General features: G+C 42.4%; 1 protein-coding gene across 1 annotated transcript in view; it reads left to right on the plus strand.

The window, feature by feature from the left end:
* The first annotated feature begins 1,870 nt into the window (after positions 1-1,870).
* The window catches only part of CD58 (CD58 molecule), a 47,014-nt gene continuing 25,315 nt past the window's right edge, over positions 1,871-23,569 (plus strand). Inside the window, exon 1 of the mRNA XM_061168436.1 lies at positions 1,871-2,138. Within this exon, the coding sequence (XP_061024419.1) occupies positions 1,871-2,138 (268 nt within the window). The remainder of the gene's footprint in view (positions 2,139-23,569) is intronic.

Consider the following 23,569-nt stretch of genomic DNA (forward strand, 5'->3'; position numbering starts at 1 on the left):
GTTTGATTTATCAAGTCTGCTACTAGGCATATATCTAAAGTGTATATCTAAAAATGTTTGCTGGAACCACAGCATGTCTCTTAATGAAAGAACTGACATCATTCATTTGGCCAGAGACATGGCCAACCAAGGAAGACTTAATGAACCATTCCTTACTTGGTACCTGGAGACCATGACCTGGGGATGCTTCCCAGCCCCAGGTGACTTGGTGGTCCTTTACTCAGAGGGGGTCCCTGCTCAGAGGGGGTTGACAGCTTTCGCTGGCCCAGTCCAAACAGCAGTATAGCTGCCCATCCTATATGAAAGGGTAAGAGTGGTGCTTTGGACTTAAGCTTGGTTGGACTCCCAGTTCTCTGCCTTGCTGTGTGTCCTTGGGCAAGTCATTTACCTTCTCTGAGCCTCAGTTTCCTAATCGGTGAAAACAGGGACATCAATGTTAAACTGAATTCTTACCAGCCCAGAGTAGAGGAGAAACTTGACCTCACTTTCTGTGCTACACACTGTACCTGCCTTATGTTCCAGGTTATCTTCAGATGATAGGGAATGCCTAAGGGTAGCTTAGGTATGGTACATTGATCCCAGAAATTTCACAGACATAGACAACTTTTACAGTTTCATGGCCAATTTAAGAAATAATTTATGGATACTTACAGTGTAGTTCAAGTATCTTGAGTGGTTTTGGGGTCCCCACCTGAGGATGATGGCAATCACAGCAAGAATAAAGCATATTTCCACTCTTTCACAACTGGCAAACAGGTTGGTGTTTGTTGGGACAACAGAGAATCCAGTTCATGAGTTCAGTTCAATGGGAGGAGTTTCCTGCTTACATGGTAAGGAAGAGTCCCCTGAGCCACAGTGACTGAGCAGAGGTCACTCTGGCGCTTCTATCTGAAAGAAAGGGAGCTGTCAGGGAGGCCCATGCCAGGAGCTGGTTCTGGGAATACAGTAGTAACTGAATCAGCAGGTAGATTTGAGGCCAGAGGACTAGCCAAAAAGATGGAGAGTGCAAGTGCCCACTGCAGCTTGAGGGACAGAGATTTGGGGAGGCCAAACACTGAGGGAGTGAACAGCTCTGACTCCTCAGCCTGAGGGCAAGTCCACCGTTGAGAAGGAGGAAGAGTGAAACAAAGCAAATGGAGAAGGGAGAAACCCGAGGCTGGAAATCCCAGCTCCGAGTAAGGGAGTGCTGGGGTGGGAGTCAGTCTTAAGGAAAAGGTGACTGCACCGGAATGAGGAAAGATAGGCGCTTGAGAGGGGTGGGGAGGCTGGCGCTGCACCAGGGACCGCTACACATCCTAGCAGCTGTCTAACACGTCCCGTTTCCTTTCGTTTTAATATTTGAGGAAAGAGTGGTTCAAAGAGGCTGTTTTATCTAGAGTCATAAAAGGGGAGTGTGTGTGCTACTTGCTCAGTCGTGCCCGACCCTTTGCGACCTCATGGACTGTAGCCTGCCAGGTTCCTCTGTCCATGGGACTCTCCAAGCAAGAACACTGGAGCGGGTTGCCGTTCCCTTCTCCAGGGGAATCTACCCGACCCAGGGATCGAACCTGGATCTCCCGCACTGTGGGCAGGTTCTTCACCGTCTTAACCGGCAGGTAAAACTTCTGCGCGGCTGCAACTGCTGCAAAGCGCTGAAAGAATAAAGCGCTTCGGAACCTCCGTGTCCCACCAGGGTTCTCCTGTCACCTCCCGACCAGGGGGGCGCAGCGTTCGGGAAGCGACACTCCGATACCCCCAGCTGCTGCGGGGGCGCCTCCATCGCGCTCCAGATGCCAAGGAAAAGCGCGGGAGGAACGAGGATAACCCTGGTTGTAGAAACTCACGCCACGTTTGCTAAAGAGCTCCACAGAGCAAAGCGGGTAGCGGCGGAATGGCAGGAACGACTGGGACCCGAACCGAGTCCGCGAGAAGAGGAAAGGAGCGGCTCCCAGACTGCATCCGGTGCCAGCCCGCCGCGCGGGAGGCGGGGCGCGCGAGGCGGGGCGGGGCGCGGCGCACAGTGGGGCCGGCCCTCCGGCAGGCCGAGTTGTGCCGCTGCGGCCCATTAGCAGAAACTGCCCGGACCGCCATGGCCGCAGGGAGCGCCCCTGGGTGGGCCGTGGGGACCCTTGGAGTGGTCTGCCTGTTCCTCAAATTGGGTGAGTGGAGGCCTCCTCCGGGAGCCCACGGGGACCGGGAGCGCGAGGTGTCAGTGGCCCCCGGGCTCCGGGCCCGGTGGACGGGCGCGGCCCAAGGCGGCTGCAAGTTCGGGTGGCGAAGGTGGCGGGGGGCACTTGCGCGGGACCTGGTCGTGTCATCCACAAATCACCGTAGGGTGATCAGTTAAGAAACTTGCTCCTCAGGCTCTGAGGTCTCGGAAAAAGAAATCAGACTCCGGCTCGTTCACTTCCCCTGCGCGCTTTCCTCCCTTTGGAATCCTTCTTAACTCCCACGACCCCCGACCCCCGCTTGTCTTCCACCCCGTTTTCTTCTGGAAGGGGTGCCTTTTCTGCGTGACCCCAGTGACTAAGTTACTACTTCCCGAGGCGCCATCGTCCAGAACTTGAGCACATTTTTTTTTTTTTTACTGCTTCCGCAGCCTGCGAGCTTGTCCGGGGCGGGCCTCCACTGGCAGTGGATCGCGCTGTGTGCGCGCGCGCCGGCTCCTGCGCTGGGGTGGGCGCGCCGCGGCCAAGGCCAAGTGCAACCGCGCCTGTCCCGCGGCCGCGCCCTGGCTGATGGCGGTGGTTGAGAATCGCCTCGCAGCAGGAAGCAGAGGGCCTCGATTCGGAGTTTCTAAGTAGTGTGGCTGGTGCTGCTTCCCCTCCCTTCCGAACAGAAAAGGACGAACGCGTGAGTGTCTAGGACTATGGTCATCCTTTTCACACTTCTTCAGTTAAATCGTCACGACAGCCCCATAAGATAGGTATCTTTGTCTCCATTTTTTTACCTCCTCACCCACATTATCAGCCTCTCCCCACACAGGCCCCTAGTTAAGTCATAGCTAAACCCCTGGAGCATAGTAACAGCTCCCTTAACTAGCACTTGGAATCCCCCCGCTGTTCCTTTAGCACACACACCTGATCAGCCTTTCCTCTCCTCTCTGCCTTCAGAGTGTATTGAGTGCCTGTTGGATGCGTGCGTCTATGGAATACAACCGGGGTGGGGGTGGGGGCTGTGGGGCTCGACATACGCTCAAATGTACCTACAATGTAAGGCACAAAAGTAAATGTTGTAAGAGAGGTAAATATAAAGTGCTGCGGGCGTGCAGAGGGAAGACAGCCACATCTTTGGTGAAATCAAATATCTTCCATGAAGCAGAAACTTCCTGGAAGGGAGGGAGTTTGAACCTAGCCTCCGAGGACAGGTGGTATCATGCCACGATGTGGGAAAAGATGCCACGAGGAGGAGATCAAGAAAGAAAGAGGAGAGTGTAAACTTTGGCAGTAGGGCGCCATCAGTGTCCCTGGAGAGTCGGTGTGCCGGTGGGATCTTGAGGCCCCATGGGGTACCCCGAATGTCCCCTTTGGGAGCTGGGATTCTCTCCTGCAGGCAAAGGAGACCTGTTTCTGGGCCTGACAGGAGCAGACCCATCGTCTTAGAATAATCTGGCAGCAGTGAAGAGAAAAGCTTGTAGTTGAGAGGGATTGGAGGCAGAGGGGCCAGGACAGGTACCATCACAGGCCCCAAAGGCTGTGAGGGTTTCACGGGCCACAGGTGTCAGCACGAGGAAGAAGCACATACTGAGCTTGAATGGATGAGGTAACTCCTTCAGATGTTCGGGTCTCTCCCTGGTCTCAGAACGCACCTTTGGCCACCGCTGCCTGTTGCTATGCTCTTTTCCACGGAAAACTCAGTCTACCCATCTAGCCACACCTCTTCTAGGAAGACTCTCTAAACAGTCCCCTCATGGTGGTCTCTCCCACCTAATACATTTATTTATTCAGAGGTCATTTGGTTCTGCAAGCATGAATATCACCTTCTCTGAATAGGCTTTGCGCTAAGGGAAACTCGATAGCTCTGCAGATAGTGAGCCCTTTGGGTACCAAGCTGGTCTCAGTGGGGAAAGCTGCCTAACAGTGATGAACAGTATTGGAGCTCAGACCCTGGCCCCGCCCCTCACGGTTAAAAACTTCTCTAAGTTACCTCACTTCTCTGTGACTCTGTATCTTTGCCTTCGAAGAGAGAGCACCATACACGTGAGAGAAAGGATACTAACATCTGCTTCATAGAATGATTGTGAGCATCAGTCATTCAACACGTCCTTACTGTCAGCTCTGTGTCAGCACAGGGAAGCTTACCATTATTAGAGTGGGGGAGAGACAGTGAAGAAAGAAGGCAGTAAATGTGTAGTTGTTGGGTGGTGGTGAACATTTACTAATACAGAGATTAGTAGTGCAGAACAAGGGAAATAGAAGTGGTTAATAGTTCTTACTAATTTTCTTAAATTTTGGAAAACTTAAAATCTTTAGAATAGTTCCAAAAACAGTACAGTGAACACTTGCACACCTTTCTCCTTGAATCACCAGTTATTAACATTTTATCACATTTGGTTTACTTCTCTCTCTCTTTATAGAGACAAACACGCACACCTACCCAGTTACTTTTTTTGTTGTTGTTTTTTGCTAAACCATTTGAGAATTGCAGCTCTTACAACACCTTAACCCTAAATATTTCAACATAGGTCTTGTAAGAATAATATGTCTCCAGTAAGCCCTGGCACCATTTTCAGAGTCAGGAAGTATAGCATTGATAAAAGACTGTTTTCAGATGGGGTCCAGAAGCCAGTCCTGGATCATACATCAAGCTTGGTACTCATGCCTGTTTGTGCTGTGTTATACTTAGTCGCCCAGTCCTGTCCGACTCTTTGTGACCCCAAGGACTGTAGCCTGCCAGGCTCCTCTGTCCATGGTGATTCACCAGGCAAGAATACTGGAGTGGGTTGCCATGCCCTCCTCCAGGGGATCTTCCTGACCTAGGAATTGAACCAGGGTCTCCTGCATTGCAGGCAGATTCTCTACCAGCTGAGCTACCAGGGAAGCCCCATGCTTTTTTAATCCTCTTGAATCTAAAAATCTAAACTGTTGCCAACATTTTTCTTTTTTTAAACTTTATGACATTGCTCTTTTTGAAGGGTCTGGACGAGTTGTTTTATAAAAATGACCCTCCGTGTTGGGATGCATGCTTAAATTCTGATGTGGACTTTCTGAGCACAGGTATGCATCTCATCAGGGTGCAGATGCAGTCCATTTGCTGATTATCAAAGATGTTAATGTCGATTGTTTGGTTAAGGTGAGGTCCATCAGATTTCTCTCTTGTAGAGGCAAGTAAATAGAAGTTAGGTGGGCTCAGTTCCTAACCATTTCAATAAAGCGAATATCGCAATAAAGCAAGTCATATGAGTTTTTTTATTTCCTAGTGCATTTAAAAATGACATTTACATTATACTGTAGTCTAAGTGTGCCATAGCACTGTGTCTAAGAAAATGTACATACCTTAATTAAAAAAATATTTTATTGCTAAAAAATGCTGACTACTATTGCCACAAAACTTCAGTTTGTGTAAAAAGCACAGTATCTACAAAGTGCAATAAAATGCAGCATAATAAAATGAGGTATGTCTGTAATATGTGATTCATTAAGTAACACTTAGAGATTGAATATCCTGTTCTCCAACAATCTTTCACCCAGTGTTTTAGCACCTAGTGACCATTCTTCCCCGAGTCCATTATCACTAAATTGTTGCAAATGGCAATTTCCTATCCGTATTTGTCTATATACTTTATTAACAATCTTCAGTAACAAAGAGCTTTTGCACCTCCCTTTTTATTTCATGTTCTAGTACTAGTAAGGACTCATGGGTATCATTTAAGATAGCATTCCTGTCATTATCCATTCTGATGCTTGGTGATTCTGAATTTGGTCACTGGGAACCCCTCCAAGCTTCAGTCTTGAGCACTTCCCTCCTTGCTGGCATAGAAAGATGTTCTGGACTCATTTTGTACCTTTCCTGCCTCAGCCTTGGACTCATTAGATTCCCTTTTTCTTTTAGTGGGGAATAGTATTTAGAATTTAAGATCTGGGTGCTAGATGTGCTTAGGGCTTCCCAGGTGGCTCAGTGGTAAAGAGTCTGCCTGCTAATGAGGAGACCTAAGAGACACAGGTTTTATCACTGGGTTGGGAAGACCCCCTGGAGAAGGAAATGGCAGCCCACTCTAGTGCTCTTGCCTGGGAAACCCCGTGGACTGGAGGAGCCTGATGAGCTACAGTCCATGGAGTCTGGAAGAGTAAGACGTGACTGAGCAATTGAGCGCACACACTCTAGGTGTGCTCAAGGCTCCTGAAGCCACAGCTTCTAGGCCCTGTCAGTTCTCAGAGCTAGGAAATAGCTTTCACAAAGTCATGCGTTTATCTTGTAACCACAAAGTAATCCAACAATTCAGTTCTTCTGTTTCCTCCCTGTTCTGTATTAGTATCTTCCTTCACTACAGTGAGAATTCTATTCTTAGTAGCGTTAGTATATTTGCCTAATCTCCATTAAACACAAACTAGTTCCATAATTCCTGTGCCAATACTACTACCAAGCAAAAGTTTTACTAAATATAGTTCAAAATTTTTATTCTTCCATATATTCCACTAAATATGTACAGAACACTGTATTTTCAAGTTACTTGAATTAATTCTTAATTTTTCTCCTGTGTGGTTATGTTATCAAATGGATATACATAGTTACATCAATGTTATTTCTATCTAGTCAATTTTAGGGTTTCCCCCTCAATTTAATTTTAAAATATGGAAGCTGTTAACAGGGTTCAAATCAAAACCAAACACAGCTGGCCTTCCATATTTGCAGGTTCTGCCTCTGTGGATTCAACCAGCCACAGAGCGGGAATATTCAGGAAAAAAATTCCATAAAATCTCAAAAAGCGAAACTTGAATTTGCTGTATTCTGACAACTATTTAAATAGCATTTATGTTGTATTTGGATGGCATCACCGACTCAATGGACATGGGTTTGGGTGGACTCCAGGAGTTGGTGATGGACAGGGAGGCCTGGCAAACTGCAGTTCATGGGGTTGCAAAGAGTCACACACGACTGAACGACTGAACTGAACTATGTTGTATTTACAATTATTCAAGTAGCATTTACATTGTATTAGATATTACAAGTAATCTAGAGATGATTTAAAGTACATGAGAATATGTGCATAGGTTACTGTGCTGTTTTTATGTAAGGGACTTCAGCATCCTCAGAGTTTGGTATCCGCTGGGATCCTGGAACCAATACCCTGTGGATACTGAGGGATATCCATTTAAAAAATGCTCAGAAATTCTATTCCATCCCTCTCTCTCCCCCCACAACATATCATTTGTTTGTTTTTGTCTTTCCTGTTTCTTTTTGTAGATACAAACAGATACATACGTTTGTTTCTAACTTCCTCTTTCAAACAATAGGCAACATACTCAATGTACTCTCTTATATGTTGTTTTTGTCACTTAACCACATGTCTGGAAAATCATTACATATTAGTTCAAGGAAATCATCCTCTTTTTTTTTTTTTTACAGCTGCATAGTGCTCTGTGGGGTGGAGGAATGATATTTCATTCAGTCGCTCTCTGGTAGTTAGTACTTGATGTCGTGTAGTCAGAGGAGGTCTCTTTAAAAGGGAAAACAGTTGAGTGTAGACTTAAAAGGAAGTGATTGAGCAGGCCAGGTGACTGGGAGAGTAGTATTCCAGACAGAGAGGTTGGCAGCAAAAACCCTGAAATAGGTTTCAAACATTTAAGGAACTTCGAGGAGACCACCGTGCTGGAGAGTAAATAGGAAATTAAATTGTACAAGTAGTAAGGGCTGGATTCTAGAGATAAAGTTTTGTGGGCCCTTAAAGACTAACTTTTTTAATTCCCAGTGATGTAGGAAGTCTCAGAGAGTTTTGAACAGAAGTGAAATTGTGATGACTTGAGTGTTTAAATGAATTATTCTGGATGCTGGGTAGAGAATAGTCCTTGCTGATGAAAAAGGAAAAGCAGGGAGACCAGTTAGGAGGCTGTGGGAACAATGACTAGCTGGGCGTGGGTAAGAAATGATGGGGTGGGGTGAGGAATAGGAACTGTCAGGGTGTGTTTTGAAGGCTGGGCTGGCAGGATTCAGCAGTGGAGTGCATCCGTGGGGTAGCATGTGGACAGGACCTAGGCAGTGCTGGGCGAGCAGCAAGCTCAAAAATAGGAACTGTTGTGTTTGCTCTTAGCAGAGCTTGCCTTATTCTGCTCTTGTTGACCTAATCTCTCCAACTTGATTTTAGATCCTTGTACACAGGAACCAAGTCATATAATACTTAATAAAATGTCTCTTTCATTGATTTATTTTAGTATTTTTAACAGTACAGATTGTTAAATCTGAACATTAGATGGTAAAGTACTGGTCAAACATTTCTCCATTTTAAATTCTTATGTTCTCTCACACTGTTATGTGCGTGTGTGATAAGTCGCTTCAGGCGTGTCCAACTCTTTGCGACCCTATGGATTGTAGCCCACCAGGCTCCTCTGTCTATGGGATTTTTCAGGTAAGAGTACTAGAGTGGGTTGCCATGCCTTTCCCCAGGGGATCTTCCTGACCCAGGGACTGAACCTGCGACTCCTTTGGCTCCTACATTAGCAGGTGAATTCTTTTACTGCTGAGTCATGGGGAAGCTCATTGTTATGTGAGACTTATTCATACACTTCGTTTGACTTAAAGTTTGGAGAGTCTTTGTGTTTTTATTTAGGAAAGATAATTCAAGTCAAAATAATGTTGTGTATTCCTATTAAAAAAACCCAACTAGCTCCAGTATTATAATGGGGTGGATATAATAGTTGCCATGAATTAAGCACATGCTCTGTGCCAAGTGTTGTGCTTAGAGTTTTAAGTTTTTGTTTTCATTTAATTGTTGTACTAGTTTTATAAGGTAGAGACTGTTAAAGAGGAGAAAAATAGTTGAGGTATGTTGAGTACCATGTCAATGTTCACACAGCAGAGAAGTGATAGAACCCGCTAGCACTTACTCCATGACTCAAAGTCCATGTATTTCCAACCCAAGAATAGATTACCACCTTTTCCACCCTGCACCATGTGACTTGCAGGATCTTTCCCCAACCAGGGACTGAATCTGGTCAAGGCACTCAAAGCCTAGAATCCTAACTGCTAGGCCACCGGGTAGTCCAGATAGGCAACTTTTTGATGATTGGTATAGCCATAGTTGATATCTTATAACATGTATATATTGCCCAATGTAATGTTGTCATGTCAACACATGTCAAAGCATGTAAAATGATATAAGACAGCTAATTACCAATCACATAGATTGTATTCAGTATTGTAATCTACAGTACAGGGGTGGAGGAACTTTCTTTGGGCCATGGAATTAAGAATGGGGGTTTATTTATGTATTCATTTATTAATATTTTGCCATAATTATACTGTTTTATACATCCACACTTTACTCCTAAATGCTTTGGCATAAACCCAATAACATGATATTTATAAATTAACAATATTTTGTTAATATTGAATTTTGTTAGTATTGAAATTAACAGTAATTTCATAATATCACTTAACTTCTACTCTTATTCAGATTCCTTCAGTTGTCACAAGAATGTCTTTTAAAATACCAAGATCTAATCAACTTTCACATTTTTGCATTTGCTGCTTTTTTTAAAATCTTTGACAGGTATCTTTTAGGAATTTTGAAAATGACTTACAACTACTTTTAAAGAACTGATTCTGGGGGTTTGTTTTGTTGCCCATTTTACTATAATTTTAAAAAATTGAATTGTTTAATTGTACACCTTATTACTGTTATTTGTTTTTTCCCTTTTTAATTGACTTACAATATTACGTGAGTTTCAGGTGTAAACATAGTGGGTCAGTATTTTTATACATTACAAAATGATCACAATAAGTCTAGTTACCACCTGTCACCATAGAAAGTCATTACAATATTATTGGCTGTTCCCTATGCTGTATGTTACATCTCCATAATTTATTTTTTTTCCCATTTACTTTATTAGTTGGAGGCTAATTACTTTACAATATTGCAGTGGTTTTTGCCATACATTGACATGAATCAGCCATGGACTTTCATGTATTCCCCATCCCTATCCCCCCTCCCACCTCCCTCCCCACCCCACCCCTCTGGGTCTTTCCAGTGCTCCAGCCCCAAGCACTTGTCTCATGCATCCAACCTGGGCTGGTGATCTGTTTCACCCTAGATAATATACATGTTTTGATGCTGTTCTCTCAAAACATCCCACCCTCGCCTTCTCCCACAGTCTAAAAGTCTGTTCTGTACATCTGTGTCTCTTTTTCTGTTTTGCATATAGAATTATCGTTACCATCTTTCTAAATTCCATATATATGTGTTAGTATACTGTATTGGTCTTTATCTTTCTGGCTTACTTCACTCTGTATAATGGGCTCCAGTTTCATCCATCTCATTAGAACTGATTCAAATGAATTCTTTTTAATGACTGAGTAATATTCCATGATGTGTATGTACCACAGCTTCCTTATCCATTTGTCTGCTGATGGGCATCTAGGTTGCTTCCATGTCCTGGCTATTATAAACAGTGCTGTGATGAACATTGGGGTGCACGTGTCTCTTTCAGATCTGGTTTCCTCAGTGTGTATGCCCAGCAGGGGGATTGCTGGGTCATATGGCAGTTCTATTTCCAGTTTTTTAACCAATCTCCACACTGTTCTCCATAGCAGCTGTACTAGTTTGCATTCCCACCAACAATGTAAGAGGGTTCCCTTTTCTCCACACCCTCTCCAGCATTTATTGCTTGTAGACTTTCGGATAGCAGCCATCCTGACTGGCGTGTAATGGTACCTCATTGTGGTTTTGATTTGCATTTCTCTGATAATGAGTGATGTTGAGCATCTTTTCATGTGTTTGTTAGCCATCTGTATGTCTTCTTTGGAGAAATGTCTGTTTAGTTCTTTGGCCCATTTTTTGATTGGGTCGTTTATTTTTCTGGAATTGAGCCGCAGGAGTTGCTTGTATATTTTTGAGATTAATCCTTTGTTGCTTCATTTGCTATTATTTTCTCCATTCTGAAGGCTGTCTTTTCACCTTGCTTAGAGTTTCCTTTGTTGTGCAAAAGCTTTTATGTTTAATTAGGTCCCATTTGTTTATTTTTGCTTTTATTTCCAATATTCTGGGAGGGGGGTCATAGAGGATCCTGCTGTGATTTATGTCCGAGAGTGTTTTGCCTATGTTCTTCCCTAAGAGTTTTATAGTTTCTGGTCTTACATTTAGATCTTTAATCCATTTTGAGTTTATCTTTGTGTATGGTGTTAGAAAGTGTTCTAGTTTCATTCTTTTACATTGGTTGACCAGTTTTCCCAGCACCACTTGTTAAAGAGGTTGTCTTTTTTCCATTGTATATCCTTGCCTCCTTTGTCAAAGATAAGGTGTCCATAGGTTCGTGGATTTATCTCTGGGCTTTCTATTCTGTTCCATTGATCTATATTTCTGTCTTTGTGCCAGTACCATACTGTCTTGATGACTGTGGCTTTGTAGTATAGTCTGAAGTCAGGCAGGTTGATTCCTCCAGTTCCAGTCTTCTTTCTCAAGATTACTTTGGCTATTCGAGGTTTTTTGTATTTCCATAGAAATTGTGAAATTATTTGTTCTAGTTCTGTGAAGAATACCGTTGGTAGTGATAGGGATTGCATTGAATCTATAGATTGCTTTGGGTAGTATAGTCATTTTGACAATATTGATTCTTCCAATCCATGAACACGGTATATTTCTCCATCTGTTTGTATCCTCTTTGATTTCTTTCACCAGTGTTTTATAGTTTTCTATGTATAGGTCTTTTGTTTCTTTAGGTAGATATACTCCTAAATATTTTATTCTTTTTGTTGCAGTGGTGAATGGTATTGTTTCCTTAATTTCTCTTTCTGTTTTCTCATTGTTAGTGTATAAGAATGAAAGGGATTTCTGTGTGTTAATTTTATATCCTGCAACTTTACTATATTCATTGATTAGCTCTAGTAATTTTCTAGTAGAGTCTTTAGGGTTTTCTATGTAGAGGATCATGTCATCTGCAAACAGTGAGAGTTTCACTTCTTCTTTTCCTATCTGGATTCCTTTTATTTCTTTTTCTGCTCTGATTGCTGTGGCCAAAACTTCCAAAACTGTGTTGAATGGTAGTGGTGAGAGTGGGCACCCTTGTCTTGTTCCTGATTTCAGGGGAAATGCTTTCAATTTTTCACCATTGAGGGTAATGCTTGCTGTGGGTTTGTCATATATAGCTTTTATTATGTTGAGGTATGTTCCTTCTATTCCTGCTTTCTGGAAAGTTTTACTCATAAATGGATGTTGAATTTTGTCAAAGGCTTTTTCTGCATCTATTGATATAATCATATGACTTTTATCTTTCAATTTGTTAATGTGGTGTATTACATTGATTGATTTGCAGATATTAAAGAATCCTTGCATTTCTGGGATAAAGTCCACTTGGTCATGATGTATGATTTTTTAAATATGTTGTTGGATTCTGTTTGCTAGAATTTTGTTAAGGATTTTTGCATCTATGTTCATCAGTGATATTGGTCTGTAGTTTTCTTTTTTTGTGTGGCATCTTTGTCTGGTTTTGGAATTAGGGTGATGGTGGCTTCATAGAATGAGTTTGGAAGTTTACCTTCTTCTGCAATTTTCTGGAAGAGTTTGAGTAAGATAGGTGTTAGCTCTTTTCTAAATTTTTGGTAGAATTCAGCTGTGAAGCCACCTGGTCTTGGGCTTTTGTTTGCTGGAAGATTTCTGATTATAGTTTTGATTTCCTTGCTTGTGATGGGTCTGTTAAGATCTTCTATTCCTGGTTCAGTTTTGGAAAGTTATACTTTTCTAAGAATTTGTCCATTTCTTCCAAGTTGTCCATTTTATTGAGCTGCTGGTAGTAGTCTCTTATGATCCTTTGTATTTCAGTGTTGTCTGTTGTGATCTCTCCATTTTCATTTCTAATTTTGTTAATTTGGTTCTTCTCCCTTTGTTTCTTAATGAGTCTTGTTAACGGTTTGTCAATTTTGTTTATCTTTCAAAAAACCAGCTTTTACCTTTGTTGATTTTTGCTATGGTCTCTTTTGTTTCTTTTGCATTTATTTCTGCCCTAATTTTTAAGATTTCTTTCCTTCTACTAATCCTGGGGTTCTTAATTTCTTCCTTCTCAAGTTGCTTTAGGTGTAGAGTTAGGTTATTTATTTGACTTTTTTCTTGTTTCTTGAGGTATGCCTGTAATGCTATGAACCTTCCCCTTAGCACTGCTTTTACAGTGTCCCATAGGTTTTGGGTTGTTGTGTTTTCATTTTCATTCATTTCTATGCATATTTTGATTTCTTTTTTAATTTCTTCTATGATTTGTTGGTTATTCAGAAGCGTGTTATTTAGCCTCCATATGTTTGAATTTTTAATATTTTTTTTCCTGTAATTGATATCTAATCTTACTGCACTGTGGTCAGAAAAGATGACTGGAATGATTTCAGTTTTTTTGAATTTCCCAAGGCTAGATTTATGGCACAGGGTGTGATCTATTCTGGAGAAGGTTCCATGTGCACTTGAGAAAAAGGTGAAATTGATTGTTTTGGGGTGAAATGTCCTATAGATATCAATTAGGTCTAGCTGGTCCATTGTGTCATTTAAAGTTTGTGTTTCCTTGTTAATTTTCTGTTTAGTTGATCTATCCATAGTTGTGAGTGGGGTATTAAAGTCTCCCACTATTATTGTGTTACTGTTAATTTCCCCTTTCATACTCATTAGCATTTGCCTTACATATTGCGGTGCTCCTATGTTGGGTGCATATATATTTATAATTGTTATATCTTCTTCTTGGATTGATCCTTTGATCATTATTAGTGTCCTTCTTTGTCTCTTGTCACAGACTTTATTTTAAAGTCTATTTTATCTGATATGAGTATTGTGACTCCTGCTTTCTTTTGGTCTCTGTTTGCATGAAATATTTTTTTCCAGCCCTTCACTTTCAGTCTCTATGTGTCCCTTGTTTTGAGGTGGGTCTCTTGTAGACAGCATATATAGGGGTTTTGTTTCTGTATCCATTCAGCCAGTCTTTGTCTTTTGGTTGGGGCATTCAACCCATTTACATTTAAGGTAATTATTGATAGGTATGGTCCCGTTGCCATTTACTTTGTTGTTTTGGGTTCGCGTTTATACAACCTTTCTGTGTTTCCTATCTAGAGAAGATCCTTTAGCATTTGTTGAAGAGCTGGTTTGCTGGTGCTGAATTCTCTCAGCTTTTGCTTGTCTGTAAAGCTTTTGAATTCTCCTTCACATCTGAATGAGATCCTTGCTGGATACAGTAATCTAGGTTGTAGGTTATTCTCTTTCATTACTTTAAGTATGTCCTGCCATTCCCTTCTGGCCTGGAGGGTTTCTATTGATAGATGAGCTGTTATCCTTATGGGAATCCCTTTGTGTATTATTTGTTGTTTCTCCCTTGCTGCTTTTAATATTTGTTCTTTGTGTTTGATCTTTGTTAATTTGATTAATATGTGTCTTGGGGTGTTTCACCTTGGGCCTATCCTGTTTGGGACTCTCTGGGTTTTTTGGACCTGTATAACTATTTCCTTCCCCATTTTAGGGAAGTTTTCAGCTATTATCTCCTCGAGTATTTTCTCATGGCCTTTCTTTTTGTCTTCTTCTTCTGGGACTCCTATGATTCAAATGTTGGGGCATTTCACATTGTCCCAGAGGTCCCTGAGGTTGTCCTTATTTCTTTTGATTCTTTTTTCTTTTTTCCTCTCTGCTTCATTTATTTCCACCATTTTATCTTCTACCTCACTTATCCTATCTTCTGTCTCTGTTATTCTACTGTTGGTTCCCTCCAGAGTGTTTTTTATCTCATTTATTGCATTATTCGTTTTTAATTGACTCTTTTTATTTTTTCTAGGTCCTTATTAAACATTTCTTGCATCTTCTCAATCTTTGTCTCCAGGCTATTTATCTGTAACTGCATTTTGTTTTCAAGATTTTGGATTATTTTTATTATCATTATTCTAAATTCTTTTTCAGGTAGATTCCCTATCTCCTCCTCTTTTGTTTGACTTGGTGGGCATTTTTCATGTTCCTTTACCTGCTGGGTATTTCTCTGCCTTTTCATCTTGTTTAGATTGCTGTGTCTGGGTGGCCTTTCTGTATTCTGGTGGTCTGTGGTTCCATTTTATTGTGGAGGTTTCTCCCAGTGGGTGGGGTTGGACGATTTTCTTGTCAAGGCTTCCTGGTTAGGGAAGCTTGCGTCGGTGTTCTGGTGTATGGAACTGGATTTCTTCTCTCTGGAGTGCAATGGAGTGTCCAGTAGTGAGTTTTGAGATGGGTCTATGTGTTAGGTGTGACTTTGGGCAGCCTGTATGTTGACACTCAGGGCTATGTTCCTGCGTTGTTGGAGAATTTGTGTGCTGTGTCTTGCTCTGGAACTTATTGGCTCTTGGGTGGTGGTTGGTTTCAGTGTAGGTATGGAGGCTTTTGGATGATCTCTTATTACTTATCGTTCCCTGTAGTCAGGAGTTTTCTGGTGTTCTCAGGTTTTGGGCTTAAGTCTCCTGCCTCTGGATTTCAGTCTTATTCTTCCAGTAGCCTCAAGACTTCTCCAACTATACAGCACTGATAATAAAACTTCTAGGTTAATGGTGAAAAGATTCTCCACAATGAGGGACACCCAAAGAGGTTCACAGAGTTACATGAAGAAGAGGCAAGGGAGGAGGGAGATAGAGGTGAGCAGGAGGAGAAAAAGGGGGACTCAAGAGGAGAGAGACAGATCTACGCAGTTCTCTGTTCCCAAAGTGTTCTCCGTAGCCCAGACACCCACAGAGATTCACAGAATTGGATTGGGAAGAGGAGGGGGAGGGAGGAAATAGAGGTGATCTGAGGGAGAAAACGGAGAGTCAAAAGGAGGAGAGAGTAATCAAACACTCCTGAGTAAAAGTGGGTACTGAATATTGGATTCTTAAATGTCCAAAATTGATATCAAATACTGAAAAACAAAGATGAAAAATCTAGAGTAGAGGTTAGACTCTTAGAAATATAATATTAAAAACAAAAACAGAAACACAAAAAATTTAAGAAATATATATGAAGTTCAGTTTAAAAATAGGGCCTCTTTTTTTTTTTTTTGCAAGGTTATAGTGAAATGAAAATGAAAATTAAGGGGTAATAGAGGACTTTAAAAGAAAATAAGAGAAAAAAAGAAATTTTTTAAATTAAAAAATAGTAAAAATATATGAAAATTAAAGTTAAGGAGTAATACAGGAGTAATAGGGAATTTTAAAAGAAAATAAAAGAGAAAAAATTTTAAAAAAGAAAAAAAATGTTTTAATTAAAAAACAAACAAACAAAAAAAAGTAAAAATATATCTAGGAATTTCTCTGGAGCTGTTGCAGTCAGTGTGGGTTTGGTTCAGTTTCAGATAGCTCCTCGTTCCAGCTTACACTTCTCAATATCTGTAGGCCCCTTCCAGTGTAGTCGGTGTTAACTACAGGGATTTTAATCTGTTGCAGCGGTCCCTTCTGAAGCGGTTCCCTTCGTTTACTTGGCTTCTGTTTGCAGGTCTCTTCAGTGTCTAATTTCCGCCCTGACACAGGCGGGCGGAGGTGGTCTCTTGTTTAGGTTCACTTGTTCAGCTGCGGGGAGGGAGGGGCGCTGCAGACAAGTGTCACTGGCGGGTGTGGGGAGCACTCGCAGTGTTCCGGCCACACTGGGTTTGCCCCCCCCCACCCCCGCTCACGGGTGTGTGCTTTCCCCGTCTACACTGCTCAGGCTCCCGGCTGCTCTATATGGAGTGGGCCCTGCGTTGCATGCAGTTCCAGTTTTCGGGTATTCCACAAAAGCGCAGACTCGGTTGGGCTTGCGTTTTGTGCCTTCCCCGCTGGAGCAGCTCAGGCAGCCAGGAGCTTGACGGGCGCACTCTCCCCGGGTGCGGTGCGCCTTCTCCCCTCTGCGGTCCCAGCCTCAGTTTCCGCGCCCACCGGTCCTGTGCTCCTTGTGTCTGTTCTGGGGAGCTGTCTCTAGCCGTGACCCTCCCAGAGGATGTCGACCATCCAGAATCTCAGGAGGTCTTTGGTTAGAAACTGGGAGCTGGTTTGCAGTTTGGTAGGGGGTGCCGTCTCTGGGGCCGAGTTTGCCCCTTTCCCCTCCCTCCTGCCTACGGCGGGGAAGGGCTGGTCTGCAGCCGGTTAGCTCTTCTCTGGAATTGCTCAGTTCCTTTGTTCTGCGAATGGCTGGCAGTGTGTTCCGGCCAGTTAATTTTCTCTCTCTCTCTTGCTATCCCCCAGTTTAAGTTGCTATCTCATGTTAGCTCCCTCCGATTGCCCTCAGGGCATCCGGGCCGGTCCTTACCCTAAGCAATGCTGCCTGCTCCTCCCTTCCGCCCCCACTTGCTGGTGGCAGATGCAGGCGCCTGGGGTACTTTTCTGCTGGGAGTCGCTTTTAGGCATGTAATCTGTGGGTTTTATTTATTTTTTCTCCCAGTTAGGTTGCCCTCGGAAATTTTAAAACTTCCCCCAGACCCACCAGTGTGAGGGTTTCCTGGTGTTTGGAAACTTCCTTTATTAAGACTCCCTTCCCGGGACGGGTCTCTGTCCCTAGCTCTTTTGTCTCTCTTTTTATCTTTTATATTTTGTCCTACCTCCTTTCAAGATGATGGGCTGCTTTTCTGGGCACCTGATGTCTTCTGCTGGCGGTCAGAAGTTGTTTTGTGAAGTTTGCTCAACGTTCAAATGTTCTTTTGATGAATTTGTAGGGGAGAAAGTGGTCTCCCTGTCCTCTTCCTCCGCCATCTTAGCTCCTCCCAACTTATTTATTTTATAACTGGTAGTTTGTACTTCTCAGTCTCCCTCACCTATCTCACTCACCCCTCTACCCACCTTCCCTCTGGTAACTACCAGTTTGTTCTCTTTATCTATGAGTCAGTTTCTCTTTTGAATGTTTGTTTGTTTTTAGATTTCACATATAAGTAAAATCATATGATATTGGTCTTTCCCTGTCTCACTAATTTTACTTAGCACTATACCTTCTATATCTATCCATGTTCTGTATCTACCCATGAATCTAAGCCAAGATTTCATTTTTACGGGTGAGTAATATTCCATTGTTTATAAATACCACATCTTCTTTATTCATTCATCTATCAATAGACACATAGGTTGCTTCCGTATCTTGGCTATTGTAAATAATGTTGCAATGAATATTGGTGTGCATGTTTTTTCTAATAAGTGCTTTTTCCTTCTTTGGGTAAATTTACAGAAGTGAAATTGTTGGGTCATATGGCAGTTTCTATTAATTTTTTGAAGAACTGCCATACTGTTTTCCAAAGTGGCTTCACCAATTTACCTTCCCACCAACAGTGCATGAGTTTTCTTTTCACTGAATTCTTGCAAACTCTTGTTATTTGTTGCCCTTTTGCTGACAGCCATTCTGACAGGTGTGAGGTGGCATCTCATTGTGGTTTTGATTTGTGTTTCCCTGATTATTAATGATGCTGAGCATCTTCTCATATACTTGTTGGCCATCTCTGTCTTGTTTGGACAATGTGTATTTGGGTCCCCTGCCTATTCTGTAATCAAGTTTTTGTTGTTAATTCCTTCTAGTGTAGTTTTTGAACTTCAGTTATTGTATTCTTCAGCTCTGTTTGAATCTATATTTTCTAACTCTTTGGTGAACTTCTCACACTGTTTGTTTATTCTTCTATTGAGTTCATTGAATTACCCTAAAGTCTAAATGGATTGTTTATCGCCACTCAGTTCTTCTTTTGGGGTTTGTCATTTTCCTTTGTTTTATGTTTCTGTCTCCTCATCCTGCCTAATTCTCTGGATTTTTTCTATGTAGTGAGTAGGCCGGTTATGGTTTCTGGTCTTGGAGAGGTGGCCTTGTGTAGGAGATGTCCTGTTTTCTTTTCAATCTCTTTCCCTTGTGCTTTGTTGGTGTTCTTCTCAATGCTGCTTGTGCCTGTGCTGGTGGGCTCTTAGCCCATCAGCACTCTCCCCTTCCCCTTTGGTAACTAGAACTATATGTTCTAGGGGTGCCCCCATATGGGCTGCATGCACCCTTCTGTTGCGGCACAAATGCTGTGGGCAGCTGACTCCATTGACTCCCCTGACTCCACTGGGTGCCAGGCCCTACCTGGTGTGGAAGCTGCTGGCCTGCTGAGGGGTGAGGCTGGGTCCCAGCATGACTTACGCTAATGTTTTTAAATTAATACAAGCTTTGAGGGTAGGCATTGCTTTCTCTGTTTAAAAGCAGAATGTTTGCCTGCATGCATCAGCCCTTGTTTGCACAAGTTTTCTGTCTTTTGATTTCTTCTCATGTTGTTTTCTCTTGAGTACAGAAGGCTTTTTGAAGTTTTTACTGAAGGGCACCGCAACACCACCTTAGATTCTGTTACAGATAAAAGCTTCCATCTCAAGATTGAAGGTGAAACCAGGATACAGCCTTTTCCATTTGCTCAGACAAGTTGGAATATGAAGTGTGACTAAAATAATGATCCCATCCCCAGAATAGTGCTGGAAGACACTGAAGCAGTTCCTCTTTGGAGATAGCCTTTGGTACCCGCCCAACCAGCCTCAAAGGAGAATGTCTTGTAGCTACTTTATGGGCATGGGATTCTGTCCTTTGGCCTCTTTGTTTTCAATCTCTTTCCCTTGCATTTGTTGGCCTTCTCCTTCTCCATGCTGCTTGTGCCTGTGCTGATGAGCTCTTAGCCCAAGGACTGTGAGGCTCAAAATGAAACAGTGAAAGTGAGGGCACCTCTTGCCCAGAAACACTGTAAGAAATTCATGTCTGCTCTCTGCCTGCAGTTGGAAACTGTCAGTTCAAAGGTCTATCCTTTGTGACCTTGTTCTATTTTATCAAGCAAGTATCCATCTCAGGAAACTAAATTATTTTGATAGGTTTGTTCTGAGGAAATGAACCCATTTTGGTTCCTAGTGACCTTTACTTTTAAAAAAAAAAAAATTTATTTGGCTGTGTCAGGCCTTAGTTGTGGCATGCAAGATCTTTGTCCTTTGTTGTGGCCTGTGGGATCTTTAGTAGAGGCATGTAAACTCTTAATTGTGGCACGTGGGATCTAGTTCCCTGACCAGGGATCAAACCCAGGCCCCCTGCATTGGGAGCACAGAGTCTTAGCCACTGGTCCACCAGGGAATGCCCCCTAGTGACCTTCATTTTCCCTAATGTTCCCTGACTATCTGTCAAGATCATTGTCTGAATTTCCGTAAGGCTCTCTGGTCTCTAGTTTCTGAGTGTTTTTCCCATGTAACAGTTAAAAAGTAGGAAAAAAAAAAAAAAAAAGTTTAATGTGCACATTCAGATTATAATAAGAAATTCATATTAATAAGAAACTAATAAGGCTGTCATCATAAATTAGTTGTAATAGAGTTTCTCAACTATGAACTGAGTACTTGGAAAAAATAATAGGGATTATAAAGAAATTTTTAATGAAATAATCAATGGTGTATTGAAATACCTTTGATCAGACTTTGGTGAATAGATTTAAAAAGACTTTCAGAATCTTAAATAGCTCTAGTAAGAACCTTATTCTCCAAAGCATGCTGTAGGTACTATCCAAGACAAGAACAGTCAAATGCAAATGTGATTTTTGAGCATGATATGATGTGGGTATCTTGAAAGAGCAGGCCAGAGTAATGCTGTTAAATAGAAATATAATATGAAACAGGTAAAATTAATCTTAATATATTTTATTTATCCTTACACATCCACAATATTTTCATTTCAGCATGTAGTTGATACAAAAAATATTAATGAGAGATTTTACATTTCCCTTTTCATACTTAATCTTCAAAGTCTGGTATGTGTCTTATACTCACAATACAGCTCAATTTGGACTAACCACATGTCATGGGCTCATGAGCCACATGTTGCTAGTGGCTGCTGAATTGGACTGCACAGATTGACAGGGAAACATCCTGGGGAGAGAAGCATTCTCAAGGGCAAGAATAAGAAATAAAAAGAAGAGTATTTTAGCATGACAGGAGACAGGAAAGCTCAAAAGGAAGTTGGTTTAAAGAACAAACATCTTAATTCTGGATGAACTCATATAGGAGACGAGAAATAGCTTGAGAGCTGAGAGCACATGTGAGGCGAGTTCTGTGGAGTTTCTGGAACTGGGGAGCCTGTGGGGTTATTGTCTGTTGGCAGGCAGGGGGCTGCAGTTTTTAAGTCTGAAATGGTGGTATAGCTAAGACCAGGATATTTCTGCCTTTGGAAATCATGGAAACAGAGAAATCACCGACTGGGACTGCATGTAGGTGGAATTGACAAGGAAAGATCTAGGCATCTCACACTGTAGCTAACAGTACAGGCTCGGGAGCTGGCTGCCTGGATCTGACACTAGCTCTGTCATGGACCAGCTGGGTGACTGTGGTCAACTTTTGGCTTCTGAGCCTCTCTGAGCTCCAGTTACCTTTGAATGCTCTTCCCCATATGCTCAAGCTCATTCCTTTACTTTTTCTGGGCCCTGCTCACATGCCAGCTATAACTACCTCACATATAACAGTAACTTCCCTTCTCATTATTAATCATCCTCCCCCATATGCTGCTTCATTTTTCTCAATAGCACTTAATACCACCTAATATACTTTTTCATTTAATATTTTCCTCCCCTTCCCCGACTCCCAACCCCCACCAATAATGTAAACTCCGGGAATAGTACTAAAGGAAATCAATCCCGAATATTCATTGGAAGGACTGATGTTGAAACTGAAGCTCCAATACTTTGACCACCTGATGTGAAGAGCCAACTCATTGGAAAAGACCCTGATGCTGGGAAAGGTTGAGGGCAAGAGGAGAAGGGGGTGACAGAGAAGGAGGTGGTTGGATGGCATCACTGATTCAATGGACGTAAGTTTGAGCAAACTCCGGGAGATAGGGAAGGACAGGGAAGCCTGGCATGTGCAGTTCATGGGGTCCCAAAGAGTTGGACACAACTTAGCGACTGAACAACAATAGCATTGTATCCAGTGAGCATATTTCCTATGCCAGAACTGGGGCATGGGGCTGATGAATAGAATTTTTGTGGACTTCACAGAACAGATTATTTGATATCACAGTGACCAAGACATTTGAGGAGGGTGGTCACTCTTTGTGCTGTGAGCATGTGCACTCATGTCTCCAGAGATTTAGTTTCCCAACTGCCACTGTTCCACTACCCCAAGTGGGTGTCAACTGAAAGCGTGCTTTGGTGCTGAAATGAGAGGAACAAGGTCACAGTCATAAGCTCTTGTCTGCCGGAGAAGTCCAGCTGCTCACTTGGGTACAAAAATGCCCAGGCCTCTCCTATCTCCTGGCTTGAATGAATCTTTAACTGAATTGTCGTTATGATGTCATACACACAGGGGGAAATACCAAGATTTATATGTTTGGGTACTGAAACTTTAAGGGGATTTTTTTTTCTACTCATCAAATGAATTTTTGTTTTAACTGCTAAAATCTGCAGCCATGTGGAACTTGAAAAAAAATTTAGAAAGAAAAGGAAGTATTTTAAAATCATATTGTTCGTTTCTAAGAAAAAACTCCAGAAAAAACCTTTCTTCAAAATCCAGAAGGCTCGTTAGCCTTGTGTTTAAATAATGGAAGTGAAAAAACTGCACGTCCTCAAACCTCAGACAAGGTGTTAACATTGATTAAGGGCTGGTGTCTGGAGTGGGTATGCTTATCTGGTGCAATGCCCTGAAGCCCACAACACATGGTAGGTGAAACCTAGCTAAACTTGAAGGGGATGGGGAGTGGGGAGCTGACAGACCCTCCGGTCTTGCTTTGGTGCTGGAGGCAGACAATGAGGAGGAAAGAGATCTCTTCTGACTGCATATGAGGGGTCCCAGGCCATTTATTCTGCAGCTTCAGTTAACCATCTCCACCTCTCCTTGCCGAGTCTTGGTTCTTCAGCCAGTTTCCACAATGATATCAGTTTAGTTGCTCAGTTGTGTCCGACTCTTTGTGACCTCATGGACTGCAACATGCCAGGCTTCCCTGTCCATCACCAACTCCCGGAGCTTGCTCAAACTCTTGTCCATTGAGTCAGTGATGTGATCCAACCATCTCATCCTATGTTGTCCCCCTCTCCCCCCACCTTCAATCCTTCCCAGCATCAGGGTCTTGATATCCACAATGATATGGGGTCTTGCAAAAAGCTCAGGATTTGGGGTGACTATTAAATTTTGTGATTCTGTCAGGAAGCCCTACGTTTTGTATTACATTAAAGTTATATTTAAATCAGTTTAGTTAATTCACTCAAAAAATATTTATTTATTGAATGTCCTTCATGTGCCGGGCAATAGGGATGCAGCAGAGATAGAGAATGACCCTGTCTTTGGGGCTGACCTGACTAAGGGCTAGCCCTCCACTGAGATTGGAATTAGTTGCCAACTAATTCCATAAAATTTGACATTCCATAAAATTTGATTTTTATGTTCACATAAAATTTGAACATCACCATTTCTTGGAACCTGAGGAGATCTGGTAGTTTCCACGTGCCACATGGGGAGGAGCTGAGGAGCCCTTCTCTAGATGAGCCAGACGTGCTGGGAC

The sequence above is a fragment of the Dama dama genome, chromosome 20, assembly GCF_033118175.1.
Source record: "Dama dama isolate Ldn47 chromosome 20, ASM3311817v1, whole genome shotgun sequence".
Lineage (NCBI taxonomy): Eukaryota > Metazoa > Chordata > Mammalia > Artiodactyla > Cervidae > Dama > Dama dama.